General features: G+C 41.7%; 1 protein-coding gene across 4 annotated transcripts in view; it reads left to right on the top strand.

The window, feature by feature from the left end:
• Nucleotides 1–19,231, top strand: part of ITPK1 (inositol-tetrakisphosphate 1-kinase) — a 158,653-nt gene that overhangs the window by 70,165 nt on the left and 69,257 nt on the right. For all 4 annotated transcript variants that reach the window (XM_027673761.1, XM_027673754.1, XM_027673768.1 and 1 more), the window contains one exon: nucleotides 16,540–16,665. In XM_027673761.1, the coding sequence (XP_027529562.1) occupies nucleotides 16,540–16,665 (126 nt within the window). The remainder of the gene's footprint in view (nucleotides 1–16,539; nucleotides 16,666–19,231) is intronic.

The following is a 19,231-nucleotide window of genomic DNA, read 5'->3' as shown; positions in this document are numbered from 1 at the left end:
AATAGAGGAGAAATAACATTAAGTTGCCATTTATTAGCACAGCTATAGAATAAAATCCTTTATTAATGCAACACATGACCAAAGTTTCCTGACACAAGCGGCTTTCTGATTCATAGTGCTCCAACATCCCCTGCTCTAGCTCAGACAAGTTGATTATTTCCTCCCACCAGCAGATGTAGATAGGAACAATTAGAGCTGTGATAACATTATCTTTAGTAGGGGCCAGCTGGGTCACACACCTTCTCTTTCCTGTCTGCAAACAGCAGCAAGGGATGGCCCTGCGGGCTGCCAGCAGGGAGTGGTGGCCACTGAAACTGACTGAAGAGAAGGGAGATGCCAGTTTGGCAGTGATCCTCAGCTGCCAGGGGTGGAGAGAAATAAAGGAGGCTTGTAGAGAGATGCAGAGTAACAGAGAGGGAAGTCATGGTCGGACAACTTGAAATGCTCTTTTTAATCTCTCTGGTAAGGTGAGAATCAGGAATTGGACAGCTCTGGATCACCTGCCTTCTGGTGGGAGTCCACTGCTGAAGATGTCTGTACTCAGTTGCAACACAGCTGAAAGGAAGCAGCCTTTGGAAACTGCCTTACTAGCTCCTGCTGGGAAATAGGTTCTTTTACAGTGCAGTGATGCACAGGGTAAACTTAATCTGCAGGAACTCTTTTTGCCAGTTTTCTGAGGTTTCTAAGTCAGCGTTTCAGTGCCAGTGGATTGAGCAAGTACAATAAGCCAGGCGATGCAAAGGGGGAAAATTCTTTTCTTTCAGCATGGTCCATTAAAAATCTCATTAAGTAGAAGTTTTCCCCAAAGTTATATGAAGACAATTCTTACGTGACTGTTGCCATAAATTAAAATGGGAAGCTTGTTCACATCTTTTGCTTTCAATAAGGAAAGGGTTTTTCATTTGGAAATTGAGAATTGTCCTGAAAGTTTCAAGAGTGCTTGTGCCCAAAAGGTTTCAAGATATTTGCTTAGCGTAATAGTGAAGATCAAACAGGAAGCACATGGAAGGGGTTTTCTCAGCAAACAGGCCCTTTTTCCCAATTGTATTTGTAAACTTCTGGGTGTAAAAGCTGTGCCAACAATAACTTGTGGTTTCAGTTTTTCCTGCTCAGAGAACTTGGAGGTGACTTGTTATGGTGAGGTGCTTGACTCCTGAGTGTGGGACAGGCAGGGAAAGTTTGTGTTCATGTCATAATTCTACAGGCTAGTGTCAGAGAGTACTTCTAATTATCAAGAGATGTGTGTTAACTGCATTGTAGTGGTTTCAAGCCCCCTTTTGTCCCCAAAATATAGGCTTTTAAATACTCCAGTGGTGACAAATGACTATGGGAAAAAGTTCTCAGTTTCAGAAGATGGCTCAGAGTGGCAATGTGGTGGTTTCTTTTGTGCTATATCCTAAGCAAAAGTTGATTAGTTCAAAAGGGAAGGGGAGGAAGAAAACATGTACACTTATCTTCTCCAACAGGGGCTCTTGGAAAGGTAGGAATATATATGTAAAAATAGATATAAAATATGTTTGCATATGTTATACTTTTATTATGAAAACTTTCTTACTGGGCAAGGCTTCAAGTTCAGATGCCTCTGTGCTCAGCTGGTCTCTGTGAATGTTATTCTGCCCTTAGTATTTCAGTATGTCCTTGCTGAAAGCTGTGTAGCCACGTTAAATTAGGTGCGGTGTCCCACCAATACTCTTCTTTCTCAAAATTTTTGTATGGTCAGGCTGGTAGATGGAGTCGAGTAGGCCTTTGGAGAAAAAGCAGGAGGTTTTTGAGCATTTGTCTGTTTTAAAAGTGACTCCAGCAAAGCAGGAATTGGAAAAAGGAATATGAAGTCTAGCAGTGACAAAGCTGTGCATATGTTTATGTCAAGCTTCTCTGTTGTGGAAGCAGCAGGATAGAAGAAAATACTGAGGTTCTAGTTGGATTTTTGAAGTGGGCAGTGAAAGTTGGCTTTGTGGGTGGATGAGAAGTGGGAGAGAATAAGCTCAAGAATTTTGAAGGTGAGCAGGGGAGGGCTTCCCTCTGATCCAAAAGCAGGATGATATGGTTAGAGATACAAGGAATCTGGAAGGTCTGGATTGCAAGAAGGGGAGAGTTTGAGAGAATTCATTATGACTTCTAAATAGCAGGCCCAGTAGCTTGATGATGATTGTGTTCTCAGAGACTGATGTAAGCGGGGAGCTCAGAGAGCTAACTGGGACAGGAGCAAGAGCAGAGGTTGAGGTAAGAGCCAGAGGTAGAAAAGCAAAATTATGACCTAGAGGTTCAATAACAATGAAAAAGCAGAGCTGAAGGGAGGAAGACCAAAGTGTCAAACTGAGACTGCTGTGGATGTCTGGTAGAATGGGGACCTGGGGGCTGACAGGAGCTGGGCCCAGCCCTACCTGTCAGTTCACAGAATGGGTCTTGCCTAGCTGAAAGCAGTGCAGAAGTGATGCCAGGGTGAAATTTTGGAAAGAGCTTGGAGCTACCCCTGTGCAAGAGAGTGGAGAAGGAAAGAGAGAGCAAATGAAGCATCATCTGTGCTGATGGATGAGAAGCAGCAGAGGATATCTTGACAGGCAGCTGAGTGACAGTCAAGACACGTACCTTGATATCAGAGCTCAGGGAGAGAGTGTGTGCAAACATGGTTTGAAAACTAACTTATAACATGAGACCATAACATGAGACCTTCTAGGATTATATCTGGCTTTGTCTGTCCTGTGGTTATAAGCTACAAAGGCTTTCCATACTCTCGTTGTGCTCTTGTATTTTAACTGTTTTATCCTCTTCCCATCTTTGGTAAAATGAGTATGAATACTGAAGATGTGTCTGTGGAAGGCATACCAACAATTTATAGATTCCATTTTCAGAGGATGTTTTACCTGCTGCTGTGACAGAAAAGCTTGAGATTCCTGTAAACAGAGTTGAGTGAGGAATAAGAACTACAATTTTAGCTGTTCTTTTTCTAGCTCATTTAATTACCCCTGCATTCACCATCTTCCCTGAATAGGAAGTAATTTTCCTGTTCAAACAGTGAAAGGGAAAAGAAAATGAGTAGTGGGGGGGCGGGTAATGTAATTTTAAAGCCCCAACAGTCAGATGGTAGGCTTGTGAGACAAAACCTGAAACTATTATTAACCAGTTAAAATGGAGTTTTGACCTACTTTTGTGTCACTGATGTTCCTGTAAGTCAGCACAGCCGTCTTAGTGAGACAAGGTTTCTGCAGGATCCTTGCAGAAGTCCAACGAGGCCTGGGTACCTTGCCAAGGATGGAGCTATAGGTTCCTTCCCTGTCTGGTGAAGATGGATCCTCAGTCAGGGTGCATGAGGAAAGAGCCCAGAGTTAGGGAGTGTGTCAGACTCGATTTACAGGTCAATGACAAAGTGCTGCTTTGCCTTCTTCTTCCTGAGTGATGTTTCTGATGGTCTTTTTTTAATCTTGTCTCTGTGCTGCTCACTTAGGGCTCTGTTTATGATGGAAGTGAAATGTGAGTTTGAATAGTTTGAAACCTGAGATTTTTCTGTTTGATCTCCATTGCTGTACCTCCTAGTCCATTTGTTCCCCTGAGAATATTTAGGGAACTCCAGGAACATACATGTTCCTGGGTAGCAGATTTCAGTTTGTACTGTGCACCCCACATTGCCCATTTATAGCATCAAGTAAGTCAGCACTCCTGTGTATTTTTTGTTAAGGTAAGCTGTTTCTTGCCAGAAAGTGGTTAAGACTCTAAGAATATGTATTAGCCCAAATGCTGCTATTCATAGTTTATAAGGACCCATGACCATGGAATGTGTGGAAGGAATTTGCTGGGTTCTTGAGCCTGTAGCTTAAAAAGTTTGGTTGAATTCTTAAGCATGTATTTTCATTTTGATTTTACATTTCTAGTGATGGATGCCCTGAACTGGGTGAAGCTGTTCCATGTGGGTCTCATGAGTGCCTTCTTTACTTGTTTAACTCTTGAAATCCACAGCCAAAATACCCTGGTCCTGGTGAAACTGAGTTTGTCGCAGTTATATTTCAGCTACCATACCAACATCCTTCTCTGAACATAAGCTGAATGTTTTCATATCATTTTCATTTTGTATTTAGTCAGTGTTATTTCTGATTCTCACTTCTGCCTGATACTTCTGTCTAAGTAATAGTGCCAGTTACACTTCTGTGTAGTTATTAAGGTCTATCAGTAATCTACTTACTGTGTTAAGACCACTAATGAAGATATTAAATTAAATGGTCACAAAACTAGTGCCTGAGGAATGACACTAGTGCACCCTGTCTGGTTTGCCACTGCTGCCAGCATTCAAGCCATTGTCAGCTTCTTTTTTATTTAACTCTTCGTTCACCCTCCTGTGCTTCTACTGGTCCTTGTCTTTCTCCAGTTTACCTGCCTCCAATGCTCTACCGAGGTCTGAGAAAATAGTTTTGCTGCATTTTATTTGTCTAGAGAATCGGTGGTCATACAGCCTATTAGATATGTTTGGTCCATCTTTTGGGGATTCATGTCACGTTTTACTACAATTTTTTATTTACCTCTGAAGATCTGATTAGTTTTTGGTATCTTCAGATATACTGAAATACTAGCGTACTACTAGGTCAGGTGAACAGTAATTAGCTGCCGTTTTTCCCCTTTCTGCTCTTTCCCATATAGCTGCTTTTGTTCTGATCCTTTGGAAGCTCTCCAGAATATGGATACAGTTACTCAGAAACCTTTTATCACCATCCTGTGATACCCTATGTCATGTTTTGGTTAATTGTATTTTGTTTTCTAGAGATGTGGATTTGGGGTTTTTGTTTCTTTTTAAGTATCCAGTTATAGTAGAGAGGCAGCTTTCCCTGGCCTCAGCACATTAAACTCTGAAGAATCATCTGACATCTATGCCGCCCCACCAGGCTCCTTCTAATCAGGAATATTTCAGGTGCAATTCCTCATATTCTAGAACATGAATGTAAGGCAGGCTAGATGAATTTAAAATGTCGAAGTATTTATTCATTTCTCTCTGTCTGAAAGAAGAAGCCTAAAATTAGTGTAGTTATTGACTCTTGTGAATCTCACTCCGTGAGTTCTGGCTTTGACTGCTGGTACCCATTGATGTATCTGTACCCATCTTTGTTCCCCAACTTGCCTTGCCCCCACCATCAGCTTCTCTATTCTTGCTGAAAGCTGAAGCTAAATATTTGTATAATGTTTGGGGCTATTCCTGTACTATCTTTAATATTAAGCTTACACTTGCTACACAGAGATCCCAATTTTTCTTCTTTTTTATGTATTCCCAAAATATGTTTCATTCTTTGGCATGCTGGCAAGAAATGCTAAGCATCCTTTATTGTCAAATCCTGGAGCCTTTCACAACTCAGCAGTCTTTACTAATTACTTTCTTTATAAATTTGTCATCCTGAAGCCATAAAAAATGCTTGAGTTGTACACCATTTTATCCTGTAATTTAAACTAACGCAGCTTGATGTAGTATTATTTGTATTCCTAAATTTTATGTTAGTTTTCCTACTTTGGAGTAGCTGGGTCATAACCTCAGTCAGAGGGATTGTCAGACCTCCTCAGCACAGCAAAAACAAGACCTTTTATCATTCTTTTTAAACGGGAATTTTGCTTAAAATGTTCTGCCTGTGCCAGAGGATATATGTTGGGCAGGTACTGCATTGAAAGACAGTTCACCTGGGTGGGAAAAAATGTCTCATACATGGTTGAGCCATGAGCCACTTGTGAGGACTTTGTCAGACATGGTAGAAAGTAAAAAGCAAAAGCACCTTGCAGCTGCTTCAAAACAAACTGTTGGCCTTTAACTATTGATCACCTTCTTTATGCCAGGGTGTTTGCTGAAGCAATGATTCAGACTCACTGCACTCCTCTTCCTCCTTTAAAGCCTCGCCTGTGTCCCAGCCACATTCTCCTGGCTTCACTTTCTGCTTCTTTCTCCAATACCTTCTATCAGTGCAGCACCAGCACGAGTGGTTTGAGAAATGATGAGCTAACTTTTTTTACCTTTGCAGCTGTGTTCATTTCAGACCATTTCGAATGCTTTTAAATTCATACTTGGAAGGGAGAGTTTAATCATTTTGTCTCACTGGGAGCAGTGGTTTCAAGATGAAGTAATGCTTTGTAATTGAAAGGCAACTTCATTCTTCCATAAGTAATACTTGCTGGAACAGGATGGAAGGGAATTCCAGTCTCTTCTATCTCTTCATGGTCTCTCTTCTGATTTCTGCTCATGCAGCATAGGGACATGATACAGATCAGCCTAAGTGTGGCTTTCTCTGTGTTTAAAAGCAACCTTACTCATTTTTATTTTCCCTTTAGGCTAAGTCTTTTAAAGCTTCTGTATTTCTTCCCTCTTTTATTCCAGTGTACTTCTTCCTCCTCCTCTATCCTTTGCAGTTGCACAAACATTATTAGCTATCCAGTGTTTGTGAGCAGCACTGTAAGAATATGTTTGGATGAAGGAGGATTTTTCTGCTAAGAGAAATATGTGTGAATTTCAGTTTGTTTTTCAGAAGGGATCCTAATTAGTTTAGGCAGGGGGTGAATAAAGAGCATATAAACTTTCTACTCTGACAGCTATTGCTTTCTCCACGTGTATTTAAACTCCCTAGTGCACAGTGTAGACCACATAAATTCAGTGAAGTGATGAGCAGACTGGTTTAAATGTACTTCGGGTGCTACCTATATTTGCTTACAACTCAGCATCATCCAGAGTCTCTTGAGAAAGGGAAATGCACCTAGAAATTCAGCTCTTCTGGGGTTAGTAGTTAACAGAAGTGAAGAGGGGGCTGGCAGCCTGGCTGTACCAGCTGGGAAGCTTTGTTGAAGGGGGAATTACAGCAGAGACATTGGTGATTTCTTGGGAAGCACAGCTGCACACACAGGAGCTCCAACTGCTCTTGATGTTTGACAGGTGCTGCTGAAGAATTATCCAAAAGCTGAGCCTGAGCTGAGCGGTCTAAGTCCATAGCTGAGCTTCCTTGGCCCTTAGGATAAAGGGTGGTAGCCAGGCTTTCTGAGGGGTTGTTTCTTATATATCATCTTTTCTACTTATCTGTCCCATGGTCAAAAAGAGGGAAGTTATGCAGTCCATGTTTGTGTGTCTTCAAGAGAAATTTTCAGAAGAATATGCTTCCTTCATCTTAACTTTCTCTGTATTCAGTAGTTATTAAAGAAACCAAAAAAAAGTATTTGTAGTACTGTCAGATCTTGATACTTTGATTGAATATATGGTGTTATAATTAAGCACTGAAAACTTCTGAGAAGTGAAGTGCATCACTCTCGCTCCCCTCTCTCTGCTTGCCTGGGCTCTACTGGCTGTAGTGCTGCAGTATTTCTGTATTCTGGATTAGCTGGAGTGTTCCCCATGGATGGCTTCTCCATTCCATTCCTCCTGTGATATCTGCTCTCCTATAGGATTGACTGAGCTGTCAGTTCAATAACTAGGCTAGAACTGACCCAGCTCACTCAAAGAAACATTAAAATTCTTCCATGTAAAGTCTAAAAAACTAAAAGGCTTTCTGTGTCTGATTGTCCCATTCCAGAAGTGAACCATATGTTGTGGAAACCAGCTAGTACTTTTCCCATATTTTCCACTATTGGGATTTCCTCTGTAGCCTTTTAATCTGCTGAACACTGTTTTTTTGACAGTTCTAGGAAGTAAAGCAAGGCAGGTTATGCTAAATGCTGATTCTCCTGCATTCTTGTTTTTCTATAACTTGCTTTCATTCTTTGCGGCACTAATCCTCCCCTGTCACACATTTTCTGTTTAACTTTTCTCCTCTGCTAATCTCTGGATTTGTTCTCCTGCCCTTCTTAATCCACAGGAGCCTTGGTGACCTCAGGAGACACCCTTGGCAAGAGGCTTTTCTGGATTTGAGTAACTTTGATTATTTCTCCTGCAGTGCTGAAAATCAGTGATTGCCTTTCACTGTCCCTGAATAAGACTGAACTGCTTAACCAGTTGCCGACCAAAACCTGCTCACTGCAGTCCAGCCCTGATGGGACCTGAGCTTTCAGTTTAATACTGTACTCAGAAATAGCTGTTCCCTCATCTTTGCAAGTTCTGGAAAGAACTTTCTGCAACTGCCAAAGTATTGTGCAGGAGATAAAGAGATAAACCAAGCTGAGTTATACTTTAATTTCTAGAATTTATTTTTGTGTGTGTATGTTTGGCTGTACGTCAAAACCAAAGTACCAATAACAACATTCTAGTCCTGGGTAACATAGAAAAACTGAAAATTGTTTCTGTGAAGAATTTTAGCCATAGCCCAAAGATGGGATTTCTTGTTTTGCTTTTAGAGAAGTGAAGGGGCAAAACTTAGTCCAACAGGAGGGTGATGCTCAGCTGAGATACATATAACAGAGTCAGAGTAGTGAGGAGGGAAGTGAGGGGGGCAGTGGGAGAGGTTTGAGTAACTGAGACACAGTTACTTATCCCAGCATTGTTCTGAGAAAGAGTCACAATTCACTGTCTGTCACTGTTTCTTCACAGGTGATAGCAATGCTGGCTCACTGTTTGCTTCTGTGGCAGGGGGCAGAGGAGACTATGGGAGGTGATGCTCACTAAGGTCCTGGGGGATTGCATGACATCAGGACAAGCCTTGAGTGTACAAAGACTAGTCAGTTTGTGTAGTAATTGGGAAAGTGTTCCATAAATGGTGTCCATGTATGTTCATATATGTAGTGTAAAAAAGCTATGATATTCCTTTTTCCTCATTTTATCTATAATACAGCTAGAAGTAAGAACTTCCCTGATATTTGAGAGATCATACCTAGCTTCCAGGGGAGCAGCAGCGTGCAACTCTTGAAAATGGGCCAAGTGCTCACACATACCCTCTGGCAACTTGTGCTAGCAGAATGCAAAGTAATCTGCTCTGGCAGCAGTGCAAGAAAACGCAAAGAAACCATCTGTTAAACCCGGAATCATCTTCTCTGGTGTTAAAGTGTACCTGGGTACTGACACCACCAGCGTTTCATAGACTATGTTGTGCTGATCCTCACCTTTAGGAGTGTCTTGCTGCCTTGGATGTCACTGGCACCTGAGGTTCTGAATGATGTATCCCAGTGTGGGACTTGCTTTCCTTCTGCTTTGGTGGTTCTATTATCTAAGCTGAACAGAACAACAGCAGATAACCTGTAGAGTTAGTGTCCTGCAGTGGTAGAAAGGTAAGCTCTTTGGTCAGTCTTTAATTTCCTCAATTCCAAGAAGACCAACAAGAAGTATTTTCAAGCTACATTTCCTTCCTGCTCGGGAAAGAGTTCCCATGTGATGTGGCAGCTGTTCCTGATGCTGCGATGCCCTCACCTCTCATCACTGTGAGGAGAGAGCCGAGGGGGGAAGTCTCCTCACCACAGCGGATTTCCTTTCTCAGATTGCTGATGCTGCTGCTTCAACAGGATGTGCAGGTTAATTCAGCGCTGGGGAAGGGGAGTGTGGAGAGACAAAGTAGTGCCTCTTGGTGTACTTTTTGCTCTTTCTTTACAGCTCTTTCTTTGATGAGTGAGGTCCCTGTTTGCCCTTTGCAGTGGGACTGGTGTTTCTGTTGCCTAGAGGGGTCCATGTTCTCCCTTGGTATCCTTTGGCACCATTAGCAGCAGCAGCAGCAAGTGCTATGTACTTGCACTGTCTGGGCATAATATCTTGGTTCAGACAGAGAGATGAGGAGGAACTCTCTTAAATATCTAAATGTTTATTTAGTTTCAATACATGAATATTTTAGGAATCATGAAGAGCCTATATATCAGTGAAAATTCCAGGCAGCATGATGTCTTTCTTCATGAGGAGATGTATAACAATATATACTTTGTCACCTTCCATGGGCTTCAGCAGGGAGTCATTTGTGACAGTTTTGTGCTTGCACAGAATTGAGAGAGCAGGGTTGTGAGTGTATAGTCCTGTTGGAGGGATTGGACAGGACTGGACTGCTCCTGCAGATTTTAATTTGGGAAAGGAGGATGTGCTCGTCTTGTTTGGTCCTGTGGATTTCCCTTGGTTTCTCCCAAGAACAGTCAGTGCCATTCTGTTCTGTCACTGTTGCTCTACACAAGTAAGTCTTATGTGTATGGATGGACATGCACAACTGTTTTCCTGATTTCTTTCAGGACATTTCCTCACTTTCTTTCAAAAACAAGCATCTTCTCTCCTGTAATTAGAATATCCTGTGTATTTTTGTTTTTCACCTTACTTTTTACAGTAAAGTGAAACAGTGAACTTGGCAGTATTGATTTTTGCTGCTTCCCTTCCCTCTCCAAAGCGCTTAAGATATTTTCAGATGCTTTCTTTGAACTTTTTGGGGAGAGAACAGTGTCCACCAATAGATCAGCTGTCAGGGTTCAGCTTTGTGAAGACTTGGCTTTCTGACCTGGAGCTTGTGACTTTTTCATTATGATTTGCGCAGCATTGATGCACAGTAAGTTAAACACTGAGGCTGGGGTTGGGGGAATAATTTTAAAAACTTTATTTTACAAGCCTTTTGATATAAATGTATGTGATGAAGATATACACAGGGTAGAAAATAGCCCCAGGAGAGGAAGATGAGGGCTAAAATCCTGAAGGTCTACATGCAGTGGAGTTTAAGAATCTGAATTAAGATTGAAATAAACACCACATCTTGGGATCAATACAGCCTTAGCTAAGTATCTGAATAACAGAATACAATAGATCTGTATACAGCCTCAGGAGTCAAGGAGCAGAGAAGTCAGGTCAGGCTGTAGCTGTATGTCCAGTTCCCAGGGAGGAAAATGGTTAAATTACCACAAAGGAACTTATGAACTGTGATTTGTGAAATGTGTAGCAGAGCACTGGCAGGTCCCTACCAGAAAGTTGGCTGGATTCTTTCCCTTTTGTGGCATTTTATTAAGCTTTCTAGCACTCGAGTTAATGTCTGATGATTTGGTGCTAGTGAGAAGGCTTAGAAACAAACCTGTTTTTTTCCTGATTTGCCTTCTATCTTCACTCTCTTCCTTTGGTTGAAAGTTTTGTGAACATTTTCCACCTGCAGCATAACAGGCTGCAGGGAAGGGACATGCGCTCCTATTCTGCTGTTCCTAAGCAGCCCATCAAATGAAAACTGAGACATAGCAAGAACTTAGTGCAGCATCCTGGTGAATGGAGTTTGTTAGCTGATTGGAGAATTGGGGCAAAATGCTTAAACAATAGGCTTATGAGTATTTTTATTTTTAATGAAAATATAACAAGAGAAAAGTAAGGATAAATATACATAGAGAGATGGGTTGTAAATTCCTCAGGGATATAGCAGTGGACAGAGCTCTCTTTGGTTGAGATAAAAGGGCAGGTTGGTATTAAAACTTCATTTCATGTGAATGATAATCCAAAAACTATTTCTGAAGAAGAGCTTTACAAAAAAACCCTCAAACTACAAATCCTAATCTGACAGATTCTGAAATACAGTTGTTTATACCATGGACTGGAAACACTGAATAAAACAAAAAATATATAACTATATTTAATCATTATTATAAACGATTTTTTTTTTGCTAAATCCATCATTTGCAGTTGTTTGGCTTGGGGTTTTTTGGTTTTGTTTTTTTTTTTCCCTGAGAGAACAAATCCAGATTTTTTTCACTTGGACATAGTTTTATTTTTAAACACAGCTTCCAGAAATGCATTTGTGTGGGATTGCAGTTGGGACCAGTGGAGAGCCATGGCACTCTGCCAGGCACTCGCCCTGGTCCGTGCAATACAGATGGATTGCCAGCGTTCTGGAGAAAAACAACCCCAAAACTTTAAACAAATTATGCTTAATGGAAATAAACATTTTTTTGCCCTTCTGTCTAATGATTTGGATAATGTGCTGGCTGTGTGTTTCTGGAGGACAGAGGAAGGGGGAAGGGGAGAGGAGGGCAGATATGGAGCTCTGTATGCCCGTAACTTGCTCTCCAGTGGATTCTCTGGAAAACCTGTGGGGGAAACTGTGACGTCTCTAAGCTTGCAGCATTTTGTAACTTTCAGCCAGTCCTTCTGTTAAAAAGTGGGCAGGCTAGCTGCAGCCAGCTATGATAAGAGCATTTATCTAGTGGTTGTTTTCTTCCATATATGGATTTGAAAGACCTGGAAAGGCATACAGAACCATCTAATCATCTAGGATGGAAAAGACCCTTAAAATCAAGTCCAACTGTTAACCCAGCACTGCCAAGTCCATCAATAAACCATGTCAGTAAGTGCCATATCTACATATCTTTTAAATACCTCCAGGGATGGTGACTCCACTATTTACCTGGGGAACCTGTTCCAGTGCTTGACAACCCTTTTGGTGAGGATATTTTTTCTAATATTGAATATAAACCTCCCCTGGAGCAACTTGAGGCCATTTCCTCTTCTCCTATTGTTTGTTATTTGGGAGAAGAGACCAGCACCCACCTGGCTACAACCTCCTTTCAGGTAGTTGTAGAGAGTGGTAAGGTCATCCCTGAGCCTCCTTTTCTCTGGGCTAAACACTCCCAGCTCCCTCAGCTGCTTCTCATAAGACTTGTGCTTCAGACCCTTCACCAGCTCCGTTGCCCTTCTCTGGACAAGCTCCAGCACCTCAAGATCTTTCTTGTGGTGAGGGGCCCAAAATGAACACAGGATATGAGATGTGGCCTCACCAGTTCCTAGTACAGAGGGACAATCACTGCCCTGGTCCTGCTGGCCATGCTTTTCCTTATACAAGCCAGGATACCATTGGCCTTTTCGTCTACCTGGGCACGCTGCTGAATCGTGTTCAGCTGCTGTTGAGCAGCACCCCCGGGTCCTTTTCTGCTGGGCCCTTTCCCAGACAATCTTCCCCAGCCTGTAGCACTGCAGGGGGTGGTTGTTACCCAAGTGCAGGACCTGGCACTTGGTGTTCTTGAACCTCATACCATTGGTCTTGTCCCATTAATCCAGCCTGACCAGATCCTTCTGCAGAGCCTTCCTACTCTCCAGCAGATCAACATTCCACCCAACTTGGTGTGATCTGCAAACTGTCTGAGGGTCCACTCAATCGCCTTGTCCAGATCATTGATAAAGACAATAAAACAGGCCCAACCCCAATACTGAGCCCTGGGTAACACCACTTGTGACCAGTTGCCTGCTGGATGTAACTCCATTCACCACCACTCTCTGTGCCCAGCCATCCAGACAGTTTCTTACTCAGCAAACACTGCACCCATCCAAGTCATGTATATGCCTTTTGTCTGGCAGTTCTGTGTACAGCTTTGACACTGTCTTCCATGTCATTCACCTGGGTTTTGCTGGGTTTTGGTGGTAAAGTGACAAGGCCATGAAACCAATACCTGTCTGGGTGTGGATTTTTAACACAAAAAAAGGCAAGCAGAGTAGACTGCAGGCTATAGGCTACCTCACAGAAGAAAGACACCATAGACATATCTCTGTTTTTTCAAGCTGGTGCTGATAAATCTTTTCTCTCACTTCAGTTGCTATGGTGTTAGTTCTTTGCAAAAACAAACCTTTGGGTGATCCATGTCAAATGCAAAGATCATTTGGAGAGAGAGATGCTGAAAGGGAAGGGAAAGGAAGTAGAAAGGCTCAAATTCCAGCTGGTGACAAACAATGAATCAGTGTTTGTCTCAGCAGAGGGCCATCAGAAATTTTGCACTTTATTTTCACTGACTTCTTTTTGGGTCTGATACTCCACTTGAAAAGGCTTCTTTTTACCTTCTCAAATCTTTTCTTTCCTTCTACTTTTTTTTTTCCTCAGTGTATAAAAGGAAGGTGGATCTCTTCCAAATTCCACACAGCCCAGGAATATTTGCTTTCTGCAGCATGGCTCAGAACACAGAGAACTTATTCTTGCAAATGGTTTGATCCTCCAATCCGCTAAACACTGGATAAAATTTTGAAGGTTTTTGTGGTTGAAATGTACCTGCTGTCCTTGTTGAGGCAATTAAAGTGGTCATTAAACTTCCTACCAGGAAAGCTGCTTTATCATGCTGTCATTTCTTGCATTGCTTTCCTAGTGAAAGGGAAGCAAAACATTGTTGGGGGGGGAGCCTTTTTAACACTTTCCAATGTGCAAAGTAGGTGCATTTGGTTTCATTCTCAAAATATGCCAGTTGCATTTAGCTGTCACAACTGTTGTGAAGAAGTTATCTTGCCCAGATGTCTTATGCTTCTGGAAAACACTATGCTGGAAATGCCTGGATATGCCTTGAAGGCTTACTTCTATTCTTGGGTCAAGGCTGAAAGGCAAGACTGTTTTCTTGTTTTCTAAATGTTTCTGTGCAGATGGAGCTGCAAGTGCAGGAGGAATGTAGAGGGGTAACCAATCTCAGATACTTATTTGCTTCTCACTATTTCTCAAACTGGAAGTCCTGAAACTGGATTAATTCACATTTTTGTACCTTGGCAACTGGGAACTTTCTGACCTAGTTAAATGGACCCTTTGTTTTGCTGTTTCCTTCCAGATGTGATAGGCAGATGGAAAAAAATCAGAAAAAGCAGTGTGGTCATCTGAGATTTCTTTTAAGGATATTAGCTGATTTTTCTGGAGCTTGGTTGCGGAACTTAATTATCTCCTTCTGTGTCCTTAGCCAAGCTGCAATTCGCTTCATTTTGCCTTAATTTTGCAGACACAGACATTCCCTCAGCCTTTGTGCTGCACTACTTGTGAGAGTGAAAACAGAAGTGCCATGACAGCCAGACCTTCTGTGGATTGACTCAGCTGGCCATAGTTTACCCATCTCTGAGCATCCACATGAAGTCTGTTGTGTCATCCTTACCATGGCGTGTAGGGAGTCTGCTCCCCACCTGTGACCAGTGCCTTTGTTAGTCTCCTTGTAAGACAGACACACAAGATGTTTTCCAGTTGTATTAGAATCTGCATAAGGACTTCAAAGAGTCTCAACCTATAAACTGCTAGTAGGACTGTGTAGTAATGGGGAAGCAAAGGTGGTCTCTGTGGGAGGAACTGGCAATCTTTCAGTTTGCTTTTGTGGCATAGGTAACTTCAGTTATTTTCCTCAGGTAAGCCTAGCCTAGATAAGAGCAGAAAAGCAATTCAGTTAAATGGATCAGTTACATTAGCAACTAGCAAATTAATATAAGGCTGATAGATCTCTGCTGTTTTATTTTATTGGTTCTATCCTGTCTTATCGTTACCTTCCTTAAGGCACTCACTCCTTAATTCAAATCAGGGCCATTTCTGTAGAGTGGGAAATTTTAGTAGGACAAAATTCAAGCTAATGAGACAGAAAACAGAGCATGAGCAGCCTCTTCTGCCCAGCACTCCTCTCCCCCTTGTGCTTCCAACCCCCTTCTTTACCAGAGTTGAATAAAAGGGATAGCAGCAATGGAAAGGAACACACATGTAACTATAAAATCAGATGCTAACTTTAGTTTAGTAAGCACACATCTGTCTTTCCTCTCAAAAATGTTCCTAGTTTGAAGTTTGCAAGGTTAAATTGCCACTCATGAAGTAGATCTCACAGTTGGTTGAAGTGCAGCTTTTGTATTGTGAGCAGCCCAGTGTATTGACCAGAACATGAGCCAAGTCTGGCAGTTACACTGTACTAATGTTAAATCTGCTAAGTAGCTTCATGGGATCATTAAGTTTGGTGGTGATCTTAGGGGTCTGTAATACATCATCTTCATCAAAGCAGATTTGACATTAAATTTAGACTCAGTTGCTTAGGGCTTTGCCCAGTCAGGTGTTGAAAACCTTGAAGGATGGAGATCCTACAGCCTCTGTGGGACTCTGTGCTGTAGCTAGACTGCCCCTGTGGTGGTTTTTCTTTCCTGATTTAGTTGGAATCTCCATAGTTTTGATTAATATCCTGATAAATGCAATGACATTGGCCAGCTCTGTTAGTTTTCTTGCATCCCATCAGGTCCAATAGCTTTCTTTGCTTTAATATTTCCTCAAGAGGAATTTCCTCAATTCTTTTCCAGTGCCAGAGGTTCCTCTGCTTCTTGAACCCTGTCTACCCAGACAGGGGATCAAGCTCTATGACACATTGCCATCACTTTCTGTCTCCCTGTGCTTTCTGGAGCAGAGTTTCTGCACACCCCACCCCAAATCTTTGTTTCCTACCCTGAGTCTGCTATTGGGAGTTCTCTGGGAACTGCACCCTTCCTTATCAGCTAAACAGCTGTCCCTGTAGCAGATGAATTTGCACAGATCCTGAGTCACTTGGGTTTGTGTTACCTGTATTCCTGTCCTGGGTGCTGTTTTGTGCAGTCCCAAAGGGCGAAGGGCACAGCAGGCATTCCTTTTATCAGTGATGTTAATATTTGTTGGTTCATTACTTTTGCATGTATGTGAATGTACAAAGAAACTGAAGAGGGAAATGTTGGCTCAGGGTGGAGAAGCATAGGAAGGTGTTTGGATGGAGGGTGCTTGCCTGTAAGTCATGAAATTAGAGCTATGTTGCTGAGAAATGCGTGTCTGGGTTAAATTTTCTAACATTCAATGAAGTGTAAATTCTCAGGGATTTGGATAACATAGCAAAATAAAAGCATTATGTGAAGTAAATGCCTTCTGTGTGGCAGCAACAGCTTGGATGGTGACAGGGACAAGAATCTCCATATATTAATAAAAGGTTTCTCTCTGGTTTCTTCAGCTTGACCTCACCAAACCCATTGAAGATCAGGGCCCTTTGGATGTGATCATACATAAACTGACAGATGTCATCCTTGAAGCAGACCAGAATGACAGCCAGTCACTGGAGTTGGTTCACAGGTTCCAGGTAAGCGGTTCTTTCATAGTCTTTCTGCATTTCAAGCAGGAGGACGATCTTGGTGCAGCAAATTCAGTCTGTTTACTGTGCAGCTGGTAGGAAAAGAGCTCTCTGGCACACTGCTGCCCTGCTGCTGATAGCCCAGCAAAAATAGTTTTGTCAGACTAAAATGGATTTGCACCTTGGAAAGGTTTTATGTTGTATTGATAAGGTTAGTAAGAACTGGTTTCCCACCAAATGTTGTCCTGATGTCATTTCAAGAGCATTAGTGCCGTTCACAAGGAGGAACAGGTGTTTGCAGAGCCCTTTACGTGCATCTCTCCATGACAAAAGCCACTGAATTAATTTGGCCCAGTTCTGTCTAGTCTTCCCAGTTCCTGGAATGCTAATTTCTGTAGCATTGAGTTTACTCTGTCCTCTACTGCTGAGATTCCTGTTATATAATTTTTTTTTCCTCAAGTTTACATTGAAGGTCAGAAATATGCAGGGCATAGTGATACAGAGAACTGTTTTCCAAAGGAATTCCTATCAGTAGTTTAAATACTGATGAAAATGATAAAGCAACACCTTTATAGATTTAAAAGGTGTTTCTTCTGGTGGCTATATTTGACAAAAGGTGTATTCTTTTCTTCTCATTCAAATAAAAGCACATTTTAAAAAAAGGTTCAGAATTTTATGGAATGCACTTATGTTAGGCAAATTTCGCAATTTTGAAAACTTTACTTTCTTGGGATATGATATTCTCTTCGCTCTGCTTAATGCTTTACAACTAGTAATGCAGAAGGTATTTCGCTTATCAGAGTCAATATTCTTTTTGCAGAGCTTTTCTGCTTCCTCCCACCTGCATATTACTCAAACACACAGGAGACGAAAAGTTTTGGCTTGTGGGTCTGACCCTCTGGCACCAGTTCTCTGAATAGTGGATGACTGACTGTTCTTCACTAAGCAGTGCAGGCATCCACTTCCCACAGCACTGGAAACTAATAAATGTCCAAAGAAGCATACAGGGAGATGGACTTCAGGGGCTTTCTGCTTGCAGTCTTTCCACGTTTCAAATGTGAACTAGTTTCCTGTCTTACCAATGGGAAAAACTGATGACCAGAGTCTAAAGGGTGCATGTGTTAGCTGATTAAGACTCACGAGAATGGCTCTCATAAGGACTTGAGGGTTGTTTGTTTCTGTTTTGAGCTCTGATATGAATTTATAATATCTATGATAACATCAATTTACAGACACAATACACTGTTACAGTACAATATTGCGTTACAATAGACCGATGTCTGATGATCTTCTTTTGAATGTTCTTTAGCATAACTCAGTACATGGCTTGTCCACAACCATGTAGTTGAACTAGAAAGTAGTTTCCCATTACTGGAATACACATATTTCTCACTGTCGGTCTGAAATTATAATCTCTCAGTATCTTCAAAACTCGTTCATTAGAAAGAGATTCTCTCCCAGTGTGTTCCAGACTTTTCCAGTGAATAAGATAGAGGTAGGGACCCCTCTGAGCAGGCTTCTGAATTATATCCTCTCTCCAATAAAGCAAGTCTGGGGCTTCTGCTTCTGCACACGTGACTGAGTTGTGCCACATCACTGGCATGCAGGGAGCTTCCATAGTAGTAAAACATGCACCCAGGAACCATCAGAGCAGAGGACAGGCCTGTCTGCATTGAATTACATGCCAAAATGTGTTTTTAGTGTATATTCTCATATGATTTTGTATCCAGGGCATAAACTGGCTGGAAATTGCTGCTTGTCTCCATCCATCCTGTATTATTTTTAAGATATTGAAAATTATTAGAAATTAAGAGAAGTGTATTCCCTAACAAAAAGAAATCATGAGAATCCATTTGTATAAAGTGTGGGGGGTGGGGCTGTTGTTTTGGGGTTTTTAAACTAAAATCAGTGAGCAACCTAGAAAGTGTAGCTACCCCTTGCAAAGAGAGCTGTTTATGTGTGTGAGGTGTTATATAAGCACTGTGGTATTTCTGGCACCTACACACAAGTCAAAATAGTGTGGTTCCCTTATTGTTCATTAGATTGACTGAAAAAGTTCTGATGATCTTAACCAGACCAAACAGTGCAAAATTCATTATGCTTTTTTCCCACTATTGAATATAAATGTAACAGCAAGATGATACCTGGCACCAGTCTTATTGTTGGCTCCATAAAGCAGTTTTCCAGGAAGCAAAGAGCAAGGGATCCTTGACCACAGGAGGAGGAATGATCTGTCAGGCTACATTTATGACCTTTTTAAGAACAGCTTTTTTTCAGAGCTGTATTGTAGAGGCCTTGACCATCTAATCTGCAAGAGCTGAGGAGGAAACTGGCTTCACATTTACATGACTTTATGTTCCCTGCTCTCTGGAATCTGTGATGAACCCTTGTATGATCTGGTGGAGAGTGCTAATAGAACAGGAAACCTCTTAGCATGTGGTTTTTTTCTTACCATTTAATGACTTGGAAAAAAAACCTTTACAGGAGACTGAAAACAGCACTAACAGCATGGAGGAGTTCCTGTTGACAGTGGGATTTTTAGCTGCAGAAGACCTTTAGGGCTGAGTTTTGAAGT

This window comes from Neopelma chrysocephalum, unplaced genomic scaffold (genome assembly GCF_003984885.1).
Source record: "Neopelma chrysocephalum unplaced genomic scaffold, ASM398488v2 Primary Assembly neopelma1_24, whole genome shotgun sequence".
Taxonomy (NCBI): domain Eukaryota; kingdom Metazoa; phylum Chordata; class Aves; order Passeriformes; family Pipridae; genus Neopelma; species Neopelma chrysocephalum.
The sequence above is the reverse complement of the archived record's forward strand: the minus strand, read 5'-3'. Positions and strand labels throughout refer to the sequence as shown.